Raw genomic sequence first — 20,552 nt, 5'->3', positions numbered from 1 at the left:
TCAGAAAATGTTATCTAGGGCAAGATGTAAAAAATTTCCATCCAACAAAATCATTAACCGTATTTAAATGGGACCAGCCAAATCAAATAGTCCCAGAAGCGGGGTTAGGCCTGCTTTCCATTTAGTGACTGGCAGCCAAATTGCATCCCCCCGTTTCTTTGATTTAAATCCTCTAGTATCATAAGTGGCCACTTCACCGCTATAAACCGCTAAAAATCTAGCTAGCCATATCTGAAAGCTGGGGGGGTTGGGCTCTTTCCAGCGAGCAGACAAAATTAACCTTAATACAGCTGTACCAATAAATAGCAGTCTTTCTTCTGTCTTCGATAGTTTTAAGGAGTTATCATGTCCCAATAAGAAAAGAGTTTCCGACTCGGGTAATTTGTGGCCAATAGCTCTTCCCAAAAGGTTGAAATCATACTTTTAATTAAGACCAGCTCAGAGCAGTTGCTAAACATGTGGATAAGAGTCGCGGGTCCTTGTGAACATCTGGGACACAGGTCATTCTCTCTTTTGCCCCAACTGAATAATTTGTCCGGGGTATTATAGAGGTCAAATGGGGTTTTGAAGAGCTGTGCTTTCAGATTACTAGCCATAAAGAGATTGTGACTCAACTCCAGCACTCTATGTCGATATTCGGATATTTAATTTAGCCGCCCATTTTGTTTCGGTGTTTTCAAGGTCATCGTGAGTTTTAGTCAAAAGAATATTGTAAAATGTTCCTATTGTAGTATTTACTCTAAACATAACATAAATAATTTCAGTTCTTGACAAACAAATTATAGGCTCTTTAGCTTTAAGTTTAGCAAATATTTGCACAAATTTGAGAAAATCACCATTAGACAAGTCGTATTTAAGTTTCAAATCATAAAACGTTGTATCAGTCATTTAACAAAAAATCATTGACGGTGCTAATACCCAGCCTTTCCCACTTCCTTGCAATAACATCAAACTCAAGACCATGTGTTACGTTTGAGTGCCAGTGCTAGTGTGTAGCGATTAGTTTTCCCAAAGTGCATATGCTTAGTACCTTTATCCCAGATTTTCCATGCACTAATTATGATTTCTCCCTTAAATTTCTTGTAATACTTTGCCTCAGTTTGAATAGGCCTTTAGCTTTTTGACCAAGTAGGAGCTCATAGATTGAAGGTATTAGATCAATGTCCATCATACTTTCTTCTGTTGGGATGTTAATTAAAGGGGTGAGTTGTTTAAGAAATGTTGCCCAATGATAGAAGATAATATTGAGTATAGTGAGCCCCCCTCTATAGAGTGGAAGTGACATGAGACTATGGGATCTCCGGATCTTGCCATTCTGCCAGATACATTTGGACATGAGTTAATCAGTATTAACATTTTATGCTCTACAGCTAGAGGAATCGCTCAAAATAAATATAGACATCTGGGTAACACTTTCATTTTCTAAAAATTGGCTCTGCCTATAATCGTGAGGTGAAGACTATTTATCCTGTCCAAATCCCTCTTTATCTTAACAAGAAGAGGATCAAAATTGAGCTTCACTAATTGTTTGATCCGAACATACAATGTTGTCGGTACACAAAATAACTGTCTATTCTCTGTTAAGGGAGTATCCCGAGCAATTACCATATTCTGTTGCCTGATCATAGATGTTTTGAAGCATAAGAATTTGAGAATTAAGGGTATGTGTCCTCTTCACCACAATCAGTGTCTTTCCTACTGAGGCTGTTGCGTAAAAGGTTCAAGTAGATTGGTTAACCTTCAAAGAGGTCATTAGTAAGATGGTACATGTTACTAGGTTCTACGCTATCCAATGGCATGGCAATGATAAAATATGTTGTAGAGATAAATAATTCTGCTTCAGTATGCCCTGAACATTTGCATAGAGTCTGTGGATTCCAGAAAATATTGTTTTTGCCTTTTTCCAACAGATTTCACAAGTCTGCCAGCTTTGTCAGCAATCTCCAAGATTGTTCTCGAATCACGCAGCCCAGCTACACACTTTATTGGTGAGTGACACCACATATAAATTCCTAAACACTTGCTATGGTCATTCAGTCTTTCCTTAAAGTATTCCTATTGAGTTTAAATTCAGAAACCTGCTCTCACATTTATCTTGTCTCCTGTAGACATTGACATTGTGCGGGGTGTAACTAACATTAAAAGATAAAGCATGCAGGTTGCAAATTGCGCAACCTCACCGACGGTCTACTGTTTCTGAGTTTATGCCTGACTTCATAGACCAGTCCTATTTTGGTGTGAAAGTGTAATCTAGTCTGATTTCCCCCCCACTTGCTGGAAAATGAAAACATTATGTTCGAGGCATATGAGCTGCAGACCCTACACTTAGCAATAGATCGCCACCTGGTGTTGGGCTCGGATGATTGCAGGTTGTTGTCTTCTTGGAAGAAGTCTTTGTAGTCACGAGATAGGTGACTCCTCCCTTGGACAATACTGCGCATGGTCATCGACTCCATCCTCAGATTGTTTTTTTCCGCCACTGGGTTCGGATGAAAGTTTTCCGCTCTGGCTAGAAAAGACTTTTTCTGCAATTTCGAAGCGAGAAACTTTATCTAAACTTATTTTGACATCGAATAGACTTTTCGAGATCACCAGCTACATTCCGGTGCGTCGACGCTGGCTGTTGGGCCTATCGGCGCCGTACGGCCTACACCTCATGGACAGAACTCCATTCAAGAGATGCCCAGTATGTCGAGCAAAATTGCCTCATAGCGACCATCACGAGGTTTGCAACCTCTGTCTCTCGCCAGAACACGAGTCGACCTGCGCAGCCTGTGCCTCCTTCCGATCGAAGAAAACCATTTGGGATCGGATGGCCTATCGACACGAAATGAGGAGATCAGCGCCAGCACCGGAGGCCATCTTTGAGGAGATTGGACGTCTCCGAGGACCAAGAGCCAATCGAAGATATCTCCGAGGACGAGGCTCCACTCGTCGCCGAGGAAGACTCGCCTGATCTCCAGATCATATTGGGGGCAGAGTACTCGGACGATTCGATTCCATCTCGAAAACCTGTGAGTACCACTGCCCCCGCACAACATACACTACCCAAGACAAAGGCAGCGGTCGGCACTCTGCCCATGGGGCCCAGTCGAGACCGAGATTTACCCTCCAACGCCCCGCCTTCGGGCTCGGCTCCGAGGACAAAGACTACGCCTTCCAGTGCCTCAGCGCCGAAAAAACATGTGCCAATTCCGCCTCCTCCATTGGCACCGAAACATCCTTCGACACTAAAGCCAAAACGCCCTTCGGTGTCCAAACACAAAGACCCTTCGGCACCCGAACCAAAAGACACATCGGTGCCGAAGCCAAGTACCCTACCGGACCCGAAAGCTTAGACTCTGAAACCCTCCGGTTCCAAAAATGAAGAAGGGAAGCCAGATTCTGGCGCCGCAGGCCCAACAAAACCTGTCTCCACGCCAAAATCTCCGATATCGGTACCAAAGACTCCAAGGCATAATACAGACACGCATAAACACTCTGACAAGCCTACCAAGCCTAAACAAACTTCGGCACCGAAACAATTGCCACAGGACTCAATCACTCCTCCTAAGGCAAAGAACACCAAGCAACCTCAATCGGCACCGAAAAAATCGACGCCGAAGATTACAGAACAAGAAGAACTGTTTAGACCAGATCCTAAACAGAACAAGCATTTACAATGCAATGGTTTTGCCTTTGTTAAAGTTAGAGCTATTGGCATTGCTCTTGACTTTTTTTTTATTTATGTTTTTTTTAACATAAATATATGGCATTGTCATTTACAATAGCAGGGCAGGGCACAGGGAAGGGGGGCGAGGAGAGACGAAGGAGAGCTGCGGGCTCTTGTTGTAATGCTTGCATAGATGAGTTGGTGGATGCATGCATGGGTGCATGCATCGATGGGTGTACGGATGGGTGTACGGATGGGTGTATGGATAGATGGATGGATAGATGCATATATACAGCCAATCCCTCAACAATGTATGCAATCTACCAACCCATCCAACCAACAACCCATCCATGCATCCACCCATACATCCATGCATCATGCATACATCCATCATGCATCCATCCACCCACTGTGTCCCACTCCGACCCCTCTAAAAATAACTCATTTTTTCTGAGCAAAAAAACAATCTTGGGCACAAATATTTCTGATCGGAACATGCCTCTACTGCCATGGACGGATAATGTGTCTAAATCGCCATGGTACAGGGTGAGTTAATTAGCTCTCCTTCACAACTCTCAAAGCAGGTACACGCTTATCACAAGTCCTTAACATTTTTTTTACTAATGCCTCCATTTTGAGAAGCTGGCGGAGTGGGTCACGTCCCTTGCAAATGGTCAAACTGATTCCCACGCGGTCCTACTGTAGTATTTCACACATGATGTGACCAACATAAACCTACGCCGCCCATGAGTACATTGGGATGGCTGAGCTGGTGACTGTGGAGAACTATAGTGCTTCCAACTTCCCCCCAACAACCCCCCAACTTCCATGATCTTAGATGCCTTGCGTGCACCGTTGGGCACTCAAGCAAGTGAGCACACATATTTCACGTCTGGAAACTCAATCTACCTCTGGGTCCGTCAGTGGTTTCTGCACAAGACTAAAGTAAGACCAGCGACAACCTCAAGGTGCTTTACATTGTCCTGAAGCCCACCACATACTGATACCTTAGTACCCTCTACAGTTTCTCTGCGCGGGTTTGAGCTTCTCCTGGGTCCAGAGACTTCTGACTTTTACCTAAACCTCTCTGGCCTAAACTGCTTTTTATTATTTTATTTATTCAGTTTTTACATAATTGCAATCAGGCCTCGAGAGACATCAGAGCACTGCACAGACCTACAAATGGAATAGGAGGCAAAGAAAAGGTTTGACATGAAGCAAGATTTTCTGGAGATGGAGAAGGCTTAATAGACATGATAAAACGAGAAAAATAAGGTGATCTAAATAGAAAAGGTCACATTTTTTAGATTCATATTCTTTTTCAGCTGAAATAGGGAAGGGGCAGTTTGAAGCAAAGAGCATCTTTCCTACTGCAATAGCGAAGATGAGCAAAATCACAAGTTTTGTTCTGCTGCTCCCCCGCCCCTTCCCCCGGGTGATTTCCAGGCTAGCACATTCTCCAGATGAGAGCCAATACCTACGTTTGCTGGATGATGTCGGACATAAGAGAAAGAACAAAGTGGATGAGTAAAGAGATAAGGATGGAAAGAGTGAAGTATTAGAGTGACTGTAAAGAGGGAGGCGATGAAGGAAGAAAAGGAGGGATATGAACAATTAAAAGATAGGAAAATATGAAAGCAAGGAAATACAAGGATGGGGAGGATAGAATGGTGAAAAAAGAGGGAATAAGAAGGAAGAAACACACACTAACAACCACACGCACGCCCTCAGCCCCACGCGCACCCTTCACAGACCAGCACTCTGGAGGCACACGCACGCCTTACACACTCACGCCTCTTACACACTCACAACCACACCTCACACACTCACAACCACACGCACACCCTCAGCACAGCTGGAAGCACGAGCAAACGAAACAAAGAGCAGGTGTGCAAGTTCAGCAAAACATACCGTTTAGAGTACTTATGGGTTCGGACCAGTCAGTGTGAGCTCGTGTTACGTTGTTTTCATCCAAAATAAAGAAATTCACCCTGAAATATAGAAGAATGACGTCAGAAAAGCAATGGTGGCAAATGAGCAAACATCCCCTAGAGGTCTACTGCGGGAATGGGTTTGCGGGTCGTTATGGGTGAGTGTCTGACACAAGACCGAGACACTGCTAACAGGAAGTGACGTGTTGAGAACACTCAGACATATGCTATATTGTTATACGCTATATATTATGTTCTGATGCAATGCTATATCCTGTTTATTCATCGTATAGGGCTTTTATACTGCACTGAGCTTGTCTCAAAGCGCTGTGGAGGAGCGAATGGACCAGAGAGGGGAGACCACGAGTGAGGGAGGGAGGGGACAAGCTATAGGAGAAGAAAGGGGAGACGAAGGAGACATCTAGAGAAAGAGACGGAATGAAATAGCGCCTTGAAAACATCTGTGATGATAAGGACGGAGTTGTGAGAGGGAGTGGCAGCGGCGCAGCAGGCGGAAGACTCGCCTCAAAGCAGGGAAAAGCGAGGTCGGACAGGCAGAGGTACATGACAGGCACCCTCCCTGCGGGGCCCTGCCTTGCGTGCCCGCTGAGAGCTGGGAGGGAAGGATTCTTACACTACAGGGGGTTCTGTAGCTCAGGGGAGAGCCATGCTCTGGCTGGGGAGGGACAGACCATGGATGGAAGGGAGGAAGTGTGGAGGGGCGTGCTGTGTGCCGAACGGGCAGCTATGAAAAAGGGGGGGGTGCCGGGTCTCAGGGGACAGCCATGCTGCTCGGACGGGGCTCTGTGCCGAGCGGTCAGCAGTGGAAGGACGGGGGCCCTTGCCTGCACTGGAAGAGGGGTGGATGCTTGCATTGGTCTCCCGGACACTGAGGGGCTTATTTACAAGCCTCTCGCTCCGCCGGTGCGTCACTTTAAATATGGGAAAAAGTGACGTACGGGCGGCGCACGAGGCTTGTAAATAAGCCCCTGAGAGCGGGAAATCAGGAAAACAAAGACACGACAGGCCAGCCGCGCGTGGAGGAATCAAAGGGTGGGGGGGGACCACAAGAGGGGGCGGTACACGTACACCCACGAACTTCGAAACACACAACGAGCGACACGGACAGGTATGAGGGTGCCGAGGACTGGGGCACGCAGGGGCGCACGCGAGAAACCGAGGAAAGAAAGCAAAGTGAGAGGAAGAGAGTGAGGGGATGACGGTGCAAGAGAGGAGACAGCCGGGAGGGGCCCGAGGGAGAAGGGACAGCGGTGCAAGCACGTCCCAAAGGGGAGTCAATGATGACATACGGGAGGAGGGAGAAAGACAGACCGACAGACACAAAGAAAGGCAGACAGGCAACCCCATACAGGCACTAAAGTGGCGAAAAAATGCAGAACTGCACAGACACTTAAGAGAGAATTTAAAGACATATAATGCAGCCTATAAAAGGCTACACTGCCCAGTACTTCAGCTAGAAATTCCACCAAAAATCCACAAAAACAGCAAAGCCTGTCCAGATTTCCTTTGTTTTCAGTACAAACCCCTCTGGAAGATAGAGAGGAAGGCATGGACAGACAAGCCCCATAGGCTGCCATTATGTGGCTCAGAATAGGATACTGTGCCTTTAAGAGAACTTTCCAGAACTCCAAAGTATCCCAGAATGCCTTGCAGGTCTCTCTTACTTTCAGTTCTTTTTTCCGGCTCCTGCAAGCAGGACCCTGGAGCATTGAGCTCTCCCTTTTCAAGGGTTTTGTTGGTGTTTTTTGCACTAAACTCGATTTTGTGTACTTTTTAAGTACTTTAAAGCTTTCTTCTTGGTTTCTTGCACCCCTTGGTCGTCCATAATGCCTGCATTATTCGACAAATGCCCGGAGTGCTCCAGGAAGGTGGCCAAGTCAGACCCCCATGAGGTCTGTATCCTCTGCCTTCCCTCTTCCCACATCCCTGAGAAGTGTGAGATCTGCCAAGGTTTCACTGGCAGGACCCTGAAGGACAGACTGAAGATCAGGCTTCAGGGACTAGAAGAAAGAAGACAGAAGACGCAAGGTGGGTCTGGAGGGGCTTCATCTGCCCATGCTGAGGCCCCTGGGGGGCTCCCCGGGGGCAGGAAGCTCAGCACACGTCCCCATTCTCCGTCTGGGTCGGTGGCACCCGCCAAGACGTCGAGGGGGAAGTCCAAGGCCGGCTCCCCGTCTCCCCAGGGCTCTGGGTCGAGGAAACTTTGCCCGTCGACGTCGAGGGACCTGCATAGGCCGCCGTCGAACACAGAGACATTGTCATCGTCGCTGTCTTCGGCGTCGACGTCGAGCTCTCGGCGTCGACAGGCCCGGCGTCGGCGCTCGCCGCCAAGGCGATACCGTCGATCGCCGTCAAGACGCAAGGCTTCATCGTCGTCGAGGGGATCCTCGTCGTCGAGCCCGCCGTCGACGCGGAAGCAGTTGCCGGCGAGACGGAAGCGTTCGCCGTCGAGGAGAAGGAGATCGCCGTCGAGGTCGACGTCGAGACACTCCAAGGCGACGTCGAGGCGGTCGCCGTCGGCGCAAGAGATCGCCGTCAAGACGCAGAGGATCGTCAAGATGGTCTGGGTCGACGTCGAGACATGGCAGCCGTTCGACGCCGAAGAGGAGGAGACGGTCGACGCGGAAGGGGCGCTCGACGTCGAGGGGCCGACGGTCGGCGCCTGAACACCGGTCAGCGGCGTCGAGGGATCGTACTGCGCAGCCTAGGGCTGTGGGGGGCTCCCCTCAGCCCGGGAAGGATGGTGGGTCACCTGGATCGGTGTACTCTGAGGTGTATACTCCGAAGAAGTCTGTTCCACCTCCTCCTCCGTTACCTAGAGGCCTGCGTCCGAGGACTCCTACCCCTCCTCCGTTGCCTCCTCTGCCTGAAAAGCCTCCACCGGTTCCACCGAGGTCGGTCTCGTTGCCCAGGCTCACGGCCCCTCCCAAGAAGACTCCTAAATCCAAGGAACCACGTAAGCCCAAGTCGGCCACCCCGGAGAAGCCGGTGGACCGGCCGAGGCCCAAGAGATCGAAATCTCGCTCCAGACGGAGAGAACGATCGAGGAGCAGGCACAGGTCCTCCACCTGTTCCAGACGGCACCATAGGAGACATAGATCCAGCACCGATACGTCTTCTAGGACCCGCTCCTATTCCCCTACTTTGTCCGATTCCCTGGAGACTAGGGTGTCTCCTATCGATGAAATCGGTACATTCCAGGAGGTTCTTCTGAGGGGGGCTGCGAATTTGGGTATCAAGGTGACTGCTCCTACACCTACGACGTCCGTGATATTCGAGACTTTGCACAAGAAGCACCTGTCTCTCCCTCTGTTGCCTTTGGTTCCGGGACTGGTTGAACCGGCACAGGAACTGTTTCTTACACCTGCGGTGGTAAAGGCTGCCCCGTCCAGATTTTTGAAAAAATACAGGGCACCGGACTTGGACCCTGCCTTCCTGAGGATGGACCCAGTCCCCGACTCAGTAATAGTTACGGCGGCCAGAAAACAGCATTCTACCTCCCCGTCCTCCACCGTGCCTCCAGACAAGGAAAGCCGCTGGATTGATTTGGCGGGAAGGAAGGCATGTGAGACTTCTTCCACCACAATGAAGGCTTCCAGCGACTCGGCATTACTGGGACGATATGACCGTGCGCTTTGGGATTCCATGGAGCAGTTCGCGGACCTTGTGCCGCGCGACAGGAGGGAGGACTTCATGGAAATCGTCAAGGAGGGGGATGCTGGTCTCGAACCAGGCCATCAGTGCCGCGGCGGATATCTCCTTGTAACTGCTCATGGCTACTGCCACGGTATCAACCAGCGCCGCCATGCATGGCTCAGGCTTACGTCTCTCAAGCCTGAGGCGCAACAGCGAGTGGCCAACCTGCCGTTTTCCGGGGACACGCTCTTCGGTAAACACGCAGATGACGAGATGGCCCGGATGAAGGCCGAGGCAGAAACCCTGACGGCGGTGGGCTTGGAGAAGCCCAAGGATAGGAAACCCTACCGCCAGTTCCAACGGCGGTTCGGCTCGCAAGGGAAAGGAAGAGGACAGTCTTCGGGACGACAGCAGCAGCAACAACAGCAGCAGTTCCGAAGACCTTTCCAAAAACGTCAGAGGGGTAGAGGTGGACAGCAGTCCTCTACCGCGAGCAAGGGCCCGGCCGGGTCTCGACCCTGAGCGGTTACTTCCCTGTCATCCGTTACCCGCTCCGGTGGGGGGAAGCGTTCAATTTTTTCTGGCAGAGTGGAGAAAAATTACTCGGGACAAGTGGGTGCTGAATATTTTTTGCAATGGATACAGTCTTCGATTCCTCAGCCCTCCTCCAGCGATCCCTCCGGTCAGTTCGCAGTATCAACTGCGCGAGCTCCAGGCGGAGGCCGATATCCTGTTAAGGAAAAGGGCGATAGAAGACGTACCTCTGTCTCAAAGAGGAAGGAGTCTGTACTCCCGGTTCTTTCTGGTTCGCATAAAGGACAAGAACGAGTTCAGGCCCATTCTGGACTTGCGGCAGGCAAACAAGTGGATTCGCAGAGAAAAGTTTCGCATGCTGTCGTTGCATCAGATTTATCCTCAGTTGCAACAGGGGGACTGGCTTTGTGCCATAGACCTACAAGATGCGTACTTCCACGTGCCCATCGTGCACAAGCACAGGAAGTTTCTGCGATTTCAAGTCGGCACCAATCATTACCAATACACGGTGCTGCCTTTTGGACTGAAATCTGCACCCAGGACATTTATTTATTTTATTTATTTATTTATTTAATTTGTATGGCGCGTTATAACCACAGGGGTCTCTAAGCGCTGTCTGACCAGATTTCCGTGATAGATGTAATATTCACTTAAAACCAGCTGTACACCTAAGGTCTGCTCCATGCTTGTTTAAATAGTACGGTTTTTAGTTTTTTTCTGAAGGAAAGTAAATTACTCTCCTTCCTGAGCTCTGGATCCAATTTGTTCCATAAAGCTGGGATCGTGTTGGAGAAAGCACGGCCCCCCACCGTGGTCAATTTAAAGCGGGGCTGAGACAGAAGAGTGGCGTCCGACGAACGCAAAGTCCTACCCGGTATGTAAAGGGATAGTCGGGATTTTAGGTATTTTGGTGCTTTGCCATACAAAGCCTTGTGAGCAATGCACATCCCTTTGAAGACAATTCTCTGGCGAACTGGTAGCCAGTGTAACTCCTGCATCAGGGGAGAGGCATGGGCATTTCTGGGTTTTTTAAATATCAACCTAGCTGCATCGTTCATGACTCCCTGTAGTTTGTCCAGCAGCCGCTGTGGCAAACCTAAATAAAGGGAGTTCCCGTAGTCCAGCCTAGCCAGAATTGTGGCTGAGACCACGTGTCTCAAGGTAGAGAATGAGAGTAGGGCAGCGATCTTCCTAAGTTGTCTTAACAAGCCTATACTGGTGCCTACTACGGTGGTAACTTGTTTTTCCATGGATAATTTATTATCCACATATAGGCCTAGGCTTTTAACTGCAACTGCCGGCTTTGGGGGTACACCCAGCTCCCTAGGCCTAAATTTATCACTCCAAGGGTTACCCGAGATGGAAATGGGTAATACTTCCGTTTTATCCGGGTTAACTTTTAAGGAGTTCTCAGACATCCAATTGACTGTAGTTTTCAATATGTCCTGTAGCCTGGTGGATGCTCCTGGACCATCATCCAGCCGGATGATTATCTGGGTGTCATCGGCATAGTTGTACACTAGGCAGTCCATCCTATTCAGGAGAGCAATTAGTGGCTGCAGGTAGATGTTAAAAAGTAGTGGGGACAAGGCAGATCCCTGGGGGACCCCACAGGTGATCGGAGCAGGGGTAGAAAGTAGATCCCCCAGCTGTACTCGTTGTGTCCTACCCTGCAGAAATGAAGTGAGCCATGCATGTGCTGTACCCACGACGCCAAAGGATCTCAACCGCGACAGAAGCTGTTTATGGCACACGGTGTCAAACGCCGCGGAGAGATCCAGTAGTACCAGGGCGCTCGGTGTTTTTACGTCAGCTCGCATCCTTAGCTCATCCAGAATGGATAACATAACTAGTTCCGTGCTGTGATTAGCACGGAACCCTGCCTGATTGGTCTCCAGCAAGTTGTTACTCTCTAGATGGCCCGATAATAGAGCTAACACATGCTGCTCAATTACCTTGGCCAAGAAAGGCAGCTGGGAGATAGGCCGAAAATTTTTCAGACATTTTGTGTCTGCTCCAGGTTTCTTCAATAAGGGGATCAGGCGAGCCTCTTTAAAGACTGAAGGGATCTGTCCTGTCCGAAGAGAGGTGTTCAATAGGTGCAGAACCTCTTCCTCTAATCCTGGCATTGCCATCTTAAATATGTCAGGCGGGCAAGGGTCCACCAAGGAGCCTGATTTGACTCGGCCTATGATTTTAAGTAATTCCTGTTTGGAAATAAGGGATAGCTCAGCTAGAGGTGGAATGTTAAGCGGGCCAGTGAGGTCCGGTATGTGCGGACATTCGAGGGGTGCAGTTTCTGCAATTTCATCCAAGATGTCAGATATCTTCTTTACGAAGAAATCCTGGAACCTCTGACAGTCCTCCTGGGTGAACTCGGGACTTTGCTCCTTGTTCACCCTGAGCTCCGCCAGGACCCGGAAGATTTCTTTTTGCGGATTTCTAGCAGTAGTTATTCTTTCCTCAAAGAAAGCTGCCTTCCTTGATTGTATGGCTAGTTTGTACTGGGCTAAGGATGAGGTATATTCTTGTTTGGAGATAGCGTCGTACTTTTTACGCCATGCCCGTTCTTTCTTCCTCACCCCGCGTTCCACATTCTCAAAGTGCATGTCAGTGGTAGCGGCACACCTAAGGAAAGGCAAGGTGTTTGTCTACCCGTCCCTGGACGATTGGTTGATCAAGGCCTCCTCCTTCTCAGAAGCTCAAGCAGACTTCCAGAAGACGTGCGTTCTCTTGAACAAGTTGGGGTTGCACATCAACATGTCCAAGTCTGTCCCGATCCCGGTCCAATGTATTCAATACTTGGGGGCCACCATCAATACGCTGTCAGCAAGCGTGTCTCCTTCGGAGGAGCGACGGAGATCGATCCTTCGGAAGGCTCAGGCTCTTATGACCGCTCCATCTACAACAGTGAGGACGGTGTCTTCTCTACTGGGGTCGATGGCCTCTTGTATCTTCCTCACTCCTCATGCACGACTACACATGAGACCTCTGCAGGAGTGCTTGGAGGACCAATGGGACCAGAGGAGAAGATCTTGGGACGACAAGATACGACTGTCTCTGCATGCTCTTCAGTCTCTGAAGTGGTGGTGTTCAGCTGAGAATCTCCTCAGAGGGGCTCCCTTCCACAAGGACATTCCTACTCAGACGATCGTGACGGATGCTTCTCTCCAGGACTGGGGAGCGCATTCGGGGGCCTTACAGATCCAAGGCACGTGGTCTCAGACGGAGGCCACGTATCACATCAATTTCCTGGAACTCAGAGCTGTTCACTTGGCGCTGAAGGCCTTTCATCCGTCCTTCCGGACCAACTCTCTGCTTGTACAGACGGACAATACGACCACAATGTATGACCTCAACAAGCAGGGAGGGTCGAGATCGCGCACCCTGTCTCGGGAGGCGCAGACGATCTGGCACTGGCTTCTGGCAAGAGGATTGACGATAACGGCTACCCATCTGCCAGGTGTGCAGAATGTTCAGGCGGACGCACTGAGCAGGCTGATTCAGGAAAACCACGAGTGGGTCGTAAACGACGACGTGCTACGAGAAGTCTTCGCAAGGTGGGGGACTCCAGACGTAGATCTGTTCGCCACCGCCGAAAACAGCAAATGCCGAGACTTCGCCTCCAGGTACTACCAGCAAGGGACGCTGGGGAATGCACTCTGGATCAACTGGTCGAACAGCTTTGTTTACGCTTTTCCGCCCATCCCTCTGATTCCGACGGTGCTCATCAAGCTGTCCCGGTCCAGGGCACGAATGATCCTGATTGCCCCGGAATGGCCCAGACAGTGGTGGTTCACGGACCTTCTACACCGGTCCCTCCTTCCACACATACGGTTGCCGTGCAGGCCGGACCTTCTCACGAAGTTCGGGGGGCAGATGGTGCACCCCAACCTCTCATCCTTGAGTTTGGCGGCATGGCTCCTGAGGTAGTGCAATATGGCCATTTGAATCTACCAGAAGATTGCATGGACATACTGAAGGAGTCTAAGAGGCCCTCCACTCGGACGTCCTACGTTACAAGTGGAAGAGGTTTTGTATCTGGTGTATGTCCAGGAACTTTGATCCTACGACGTGCAAGGAAGATGTCATCCTTCCCTACCTTCTACATTTGGCGCGATCTGGCCTTAATGTTCATTCTATTAGGGTTCATCTCGCTGCATTGACTGCCTACAGGAAAAGCCCTTCACAGACTTACTTCTTTCAGATCCCTGTGATCAAAGACTTTTTGGAAGGCTTGAAGAAAGTGTTCCCTCCTGTCAGGCTTCCTTCGCCTTCATGGGAATTGAATGTGGTGCTGTCCAGTTTGATGAAGGAGCCTTTTGAACCCATTCATAAGGCTTCGTTGCAGCACCTGTCCTGGAAGGCGGCGTTCCTCGTGGCCATTACATCGGCCCGCAGGGTGAGTGAAATTCAGGCGTTGTGTTGTAATGAACCTTATACTGTATTTCATGCTGCTAAGGTTGTTATGCGTACTCACCCTAAATTTCTTCCCAAGGTTATTTCTGACTTTTATGTCAACCAAACTATAACTTTGCCTACGTTTTTTCAGAATCCTTCATCTCCAGCGGAAGGGTCCTTACATTCCCTGGATGTTCGGAGGGTGTTGAAATTTTATCTGGATAAGACTAAAGATATTCGTAGGTCAGACCAATTGTTTATCAATTACGGATCAGTCAGGACGGGTCTTGCGACCTCTAAGCAGTCCATTTCTAGTCCATTCCTGCATACAACTATGTTACCAGAAAGCTAATAAGACCTTAGGGGGTAAGCCTAAGGCTCATTCCACCAGGGGCAAAGCTGCCACGACAGCCTTGCTCCGTAATGTGCCGATTGCAGAAATTTGCAAGGCCGCCACTTGGAAGTCAGTTCATACCTTTGCTAAGCATTACTGTCTGGACGCTGATGCCAGAGCAGATGCTCAGGTTGGACAGGCTTCGCTGCGGAATTTGTTTGCACAATAGTGGTGTTGGTTTCTTTTCTCCATGCCGCTTTGGTGTGGGGATGGGCTTGCCATTCTATTCACTAGATTATGACTATACACAGAGATCCCCTACTACAGAAGGAGTAGTTTCTTTTCTGTAACTCCAGTTCTGTAGTAGGGGTATCTCTGTTATAGTCATAAGCGCCCGCCCTCCTCCCCGGTGGAGAGATGTTCATGTAAAGAATGCTACAGGTCGGGCGTGTTACGCCTTCAAAAAGAACTGAAAGTAAGAGAGACCTGCAAGGCATTCTGGGATACTGTGGAGTTCTGGAAAGTTCTCTTAAAGGCACAGTATCCTATTCTGAGCCACATAATGGCAGCCTATGGGGCTTGTCTGTCCATGCCTTCCTCTCTATCTTCCAGAGGGGTTTGTACTGAAGACAAAGGAAATCTGGACAGGCTTTGCTGTTTTTGTGGATTTTTGGTGGAATTTCTAGGTGAAGTACTGGACAGTGTAGCCTTTTATAGGCTGCATTATATGTCTTTAAATTCTCTCTTAAGTGTCTGTGCAGTTCTGCATTTTTTCGACACTTTAGAGATTATTTTTGATTGCTCCGGGGTCCACGCACATGGGCGGGACTATTCACTAGATTATGACTATAACAGAGATACCCCTACTACAGAACTGGAGTTACAGAAAAGAAACTACTCCTTATTAAACATGCTCCAGACATTTTTAAAGATCCAGTAAGATGTAGGGTGCTAAATCCCAGAATAGAAAAAAAGTATAGACCAGCACCTGGTGATCCGGTCTATATTAACGGACATCTGCCACTAGACTCTTTGGTAGTGTCAAATGCATGTAAAAGAGCCAACAACTTCTGGTGACAAAGAATAAAAAATTGATGCGTCTGGGAAAAGGATTGCTGCACAAGCAACAAACATATGGCTCATAGCAAACACACAAGCCTTACTCTCATGCTACGACAGGGCTCACTACGACCAACTAGAAAAGTTAATGGAACATCTCCCAGATCAATACAAAGATCAGGCAGCAGAGCTCTTACAATAAGGCAAACTAATATCCAATGCCTCAATTAAATGCGCACTAGATGTAGCTGACACAGCATCCAGAGCAGTCAATACTAGTGTGATTCTCAGACGTCATGCATGGTTACGCATTTCAGGTTTCAAACCAGAAGTACAAACTACCATCCTGACCAGCCCTTCAATCAGAACCAATTGTTCGGGCCGGAAGTAGATAATACACTAGAAAAGATGAAGAAAGACAGACACCGCTAAGTCTATGGGGGCATTACAATCCACCCAAACTAGAGGTTCTTTTCGCCACTCCTCTTATAGAGGAGGCTCTAAGCAGACCGCTGCAGGCACAACATCATCTTTTAAAACGCACACACAAACCTCCTCTAATGAAGGCTATTTCAAAGGAGGATACAGAGCCAATAACAACAAGGGAAGAGGTAGGGGTAGTAACAACAACCGCTCCTCTTCCACTCCTAAACAGTGACTTTCCTCTGCCTCCCCTACAGCATTCCACTCCTGTGGGGGGCAGACTTTCACAGTTCCTACCTGTCTGGAACTCCATAACAGACAGGTGGGTAAGACAAATTATCCAACATGGCTACTGCCTAGAACTCGCAGCAACCCCCCCAAACATACCACCCAGGCGGCGTCCAATGTCTGCAGAACACAAAACTCTGCTTCAACAGGAAGTTCTAGCACTTCTACAAAAAGATGCTATTCAAGTAGTTCCGTTGGAGGAACAAGGAACAGGAGTTTACTCACTGTATTTCCTAATTCCGAAAAAGGACGGGACATTAAGACAGATTCTCGATCTCAGGCCCCTCAACCACTACATACAATCAGATCATTTTCACATGAGCACTTTACAACAGGTACTCCCATTACTACAACAGGGAGACTTTCTGTCCACACTAGACCTAAAGGACGCCTACTTTCACATTCCAATACATCCTTCGCACAGGACGTATTTAAGGTTTGTCATACAAGGACAAAACTATCAGTTCAAAGTCCTTCCATTCGGGGTCACACCAGCACCACAAGTGTTTACAAAGTGCTTAGCAGTAGTGGCAGCACATCTCAGAAGAAAACGAATACATGTCTTCCCCTACCTCGACGACTGGCTCATAAAAGCAAAATCGTTCAACCAGTGTGCACAACACACAAAACTAACAATTCAAACACTGCACAACTTAGGGTTTACGATAAACTACACCAAGTCGCACCTAGGCTGAGGTGGAGCTGGAGTACACGGACAGGCTGGGGTGGAGCTGGAGTACACGGACAGCCTGAGGTGGAGCTGGCACTGAGGTTGGCTGAGGAGCTTTAGCACACAGACAGGCTTGATTTGAAGTGAGGGCAAATGGACAGGCTGGTTGAGAAGGTGGACACACAGGCAAGCTGGGTGAGGAGGTGGGACACATGGACATGCTGGATGAGAAAGTGAGGCACACGGACACGCTTGGTGAGGAGTGACACGTGGACATTTAAATGTGGGGCACATGGACAGGCTTGCCTTAGCTAAAGTCTTATGTAAGACGTCAAGGAAATGAAGGGGCACTGAGGTTGGATGAGGAGCTATAGCACACGGACAGGCTGGGTTAGAAGTGAGGGCAAATGGACAGGCTGTTTGAGGAGGTGGGCACACGGGCAAGCTTGGTGAGGAGGTGGGACACGTGGACATGCTGGGTGAGAAAGTGGGGCACACGGACAACTTGTTTTATATTAAAATAATAGCACGCAAGTAATGGCAGCCTGGTTGGGAAGTGCAGGCAGGGGGGGCGGGGAGGGAAGCCTGCGGGGGGAAAGCCTGTGGGAGGCTGATGCCTTTGATGTGTGCCTTTAAGGCAGGAGGTGTCTACATGGGCTTGGGGGAGTAGAAATGCGAGTCACGGCCAGTGAAGTGAATAATTAGGGGAAGAGAACTGGCAGAGGCCGGCCGAGCGCACGCTGGGGAAGCCTGTGGGAGGGAGGCTGATGCCATTCACACGGGCAAGCTTGGTGAGGAGGTGGGACACACTAACATGCTGGGTGAGAAAGTGGGGCACACAGACAACTTGTATTCTATTAAAATAATAGCACGCAAGTAATGGCAGCCTGGTTGGGGAGTGCAGGCGGGGAGGGAAGCCTGTGGGAGGGAAGCCTGAAAAAAATGACAAATGGTAGGATTCCATTGTTCGATACAGTTTCGAAGCACAGCACCAGAACAAGCAGCAATATCGAGAGGTGGTGGGGGCAGGGTGAAGGGTTAAGGAGTAGGGAGAGACGGCACAGGCTGGGCAGGCTGCGATGGGCCGGTGGGAGGAGAAATGCGAGTGAGTCACGGCCTGGCGGCCGTGACAAGTGAAGTGAATAATTAGGGGAGGAGAAATGCCAGAGGCCGGCCGAGCGCACGCTGGGGGAGCCTGAAGTTATGCAAGCTTAGACAACAAGGCAGAAGGCAGGCAGAAGGCTTGGGGATGTTCTCGTGCATGAGCAATACAAAATAGTAATACACCAAAAAGTAGCTGAACAAAACAAAATGCCCATGACAGAACACACAATGAGTACACTAACAACATGAAACGTAACAATGGAGTGGAGTGAGATCTCTGCGTGGAATTCGGGGAAGCCCCCACTTGAGATTGTAACACAGCCCTGTGCAGTTTCCATGTTTGCAGTACATTTCCAGCAATAAAGGACTCTGTATAAACGCTGCGTGTTTGGCTGCTGCTCTTTAGCCACGCCCATGTCCTGCCAGCCTCTACGGTGCCGACCGGGAGAGGATATGGCGCACGGGCCAGAGCTTCCGGCTTTGGAATTGGAAAGCTGCGTTTGGAAACTCCATTGAACGTCCTGTGATTCTGCGCAAGTCACTTGCTCTCCCCGTGCCTACAAAAATGAATGTGTCCTTGTGTGATGTAACTGTTGCTCTATAAAGCGCTCCAATGCCTTTGGGTCGGGTTCGGGCTATGAGTGGAAGAGGGGAAGTGAGTAAACATGTAGGCCTGTGGGAGGGAAGCCTGTGGGAGGCTGATGCCTTTGATGTTAGAACGGGGGGGGGGGGAGTAGAAATGCGAGTCACGGCCTGTGGCCGTGAAAAGTGAAGTGAATAATTTGGGGAGGAGAACTGGCAGAGGCCGGCCGAGCGCATGCTGGAGAAGCCTGTGGGAGGGAGGCTGATTCCTTTCATGTGGGGAAATGCGCGTGCTTGTGGTCACGTGATTCACTCGAACTGTTGGAAATTCGCTTTTGGGGAGCCTTGGATTTAAGTCTTGGTTTGACGGCATTAGACTCGCATATTCATTCCTGCGGAATGGAATAGGCGAGACCTAAAAAACAGTAATTCCCAACCAGGAAGTAAAGTAGTCAAAGCTACAGGAGAAAAAACATCCACACATGACTATCCTAGTCATTTTCTATAGTCCAAACTACAGCCAATCGGGCGACAGCACCCACCAGAAGGTACTCCCCAGAGGCTCAGGCTCTCAGATTTTCTCACAAGGAGTGATGGTAAACCAATGTAGTCTAAGAGCCTCTGAGGGGAGGTGGGCGGGTTGCATGTGAATCTATGAAAGACACCAATACTGGAGAACCACAGATTACAGGTAAGTAACTATTGTTCTTCTCCAGTATTAGGGGTGTCTTTTATAGATTCACATGCCTGAATCAGAGTAGAAAGCAGTACATATACGTGCTTGGCAGACGCTAATGGTAGCATAAGCTTGTCAATATTAGAAGCACATAACAATGCAATATGTAAAAGAACATCAGTAAAAGCATAGTAGAACGCAATCACTTGATCATATGCATAACAGAAACATAACAAGCGCCTGACAGCAGGAATAGGAGGTGGGATACAGAGGCTCACCTTAGATGAAAAGATTTCGTAGAACTGTTCGACCCACCGAAGCATCGGTCTCGTTGGCTGCATCCAAACAATAGTGTTTGGTGAAAGTATGGCGACTGGCCCAGGTTGCCGCTCTGCAGATGTGCTGAAGAGGAACTCCAGCAAATAACGCCGTAGAGGAAGACACTGCTCTTATAGAATGCGCTCTAGGAGCTGCTTGCAGAGGCCTTCCTGCTTGTGCGTGACAAAGTGCAATAGCTGCAGATATCCATCTTGCATTTGTTTGGTTAGAAACTGTCTTCCCTTACGAATTGTCCCATAAGTGACAAATAGTTGATCAGACCTGCGCAATGTAGATGTTCTTTGCAAATATAATTTTAGACACCTTTTAATGTCCAGAGTATGCAATGCCTTTTCCGCAGGTGTCTGAGGGTTAGGAAAAAATGTCTTTAAAACCACTGGTTCATTCAAATGGAAATCCGAAGGTACTTTTGGAATGAATTTGGGATTGGTGCGGAGCACCACAGAGTCATTTGTGAACTGTAAGAAAGGATGTAGAACAGTAAAAGCCTGGATATCGCTGACTCTCCTAGAGGAGGTTAGGGCCAGTAGAAGTGATACCTTCCACATAAGAAATTTCAGATCTGCTCTGTGGATGGGTTCGAATAGGTGTCGCATGAGTTGTGCCAACACTACATTGAGATGCCACGATGGAGGTGGACGACGTACCGGAGGGAACATTCTAAAAAGGCCTTTAAAGAGTTGCTGTATTATTCTCGTAGAGTAAAGAGAATTGGTCCCATCTTGTCGATATCTTGAAATCGCTGCCAGGAAAACTTTTAGGGTAGCATGAGATAACCCTGAGCGAGCCAGATGTAGGAAAAAAGGCAGGATCTCCTCTGGTTTAGCTGAAAAAGGGTGAATTCCAGCGGAACGACACCAGACACAACAAGCATTTGCAATGCAATAGGTCTCGCATTTAGG

General features: G+C 48.9%; 1 protein-coding gene across 1 annotated transcript in view; it reads left to right on the top strand.

Annotated features, from left to right (window-relative positions):
- The window catches only part of MAU2 (MAU2 sister chromatid cohesion factor), a 195,121-nt gene that overhangs the window by 93,248 nt on the left and 81,321 nt on the right, over window positions 1-20,552 (top strand). Inside the window, exon 11 of the mRNA XM_086946848.1 lies at window positions 1,911-1,988. Within this exon, the coding sequence (XP_086802974.1) occupies window positions 1,911-1,988 (78 nt within the window). The remainder of the gene's footprint in view (window positions 1-1,910; window positions 1,989-20,552) is intronic.

This window comes from Lissotriton vulgaris, chromosome 12 (genome assembly GCF_964263255.1).
Source record: "Lissotriton vulgaris chromosome 12, aLisVul1.2, whole genome shotgun sequence".
NCBI classification, from domain to species: Eukaryota; Metazoa; Chordata; class Amphibia; order Caudata; family Salamandridae; genus Lissotriton; species Lissotriton vulgaris.
Note: the sequence above shows the minus strand (reverse complement) of the source record. Positions and strands in the feature narration are given on the sequence as shown.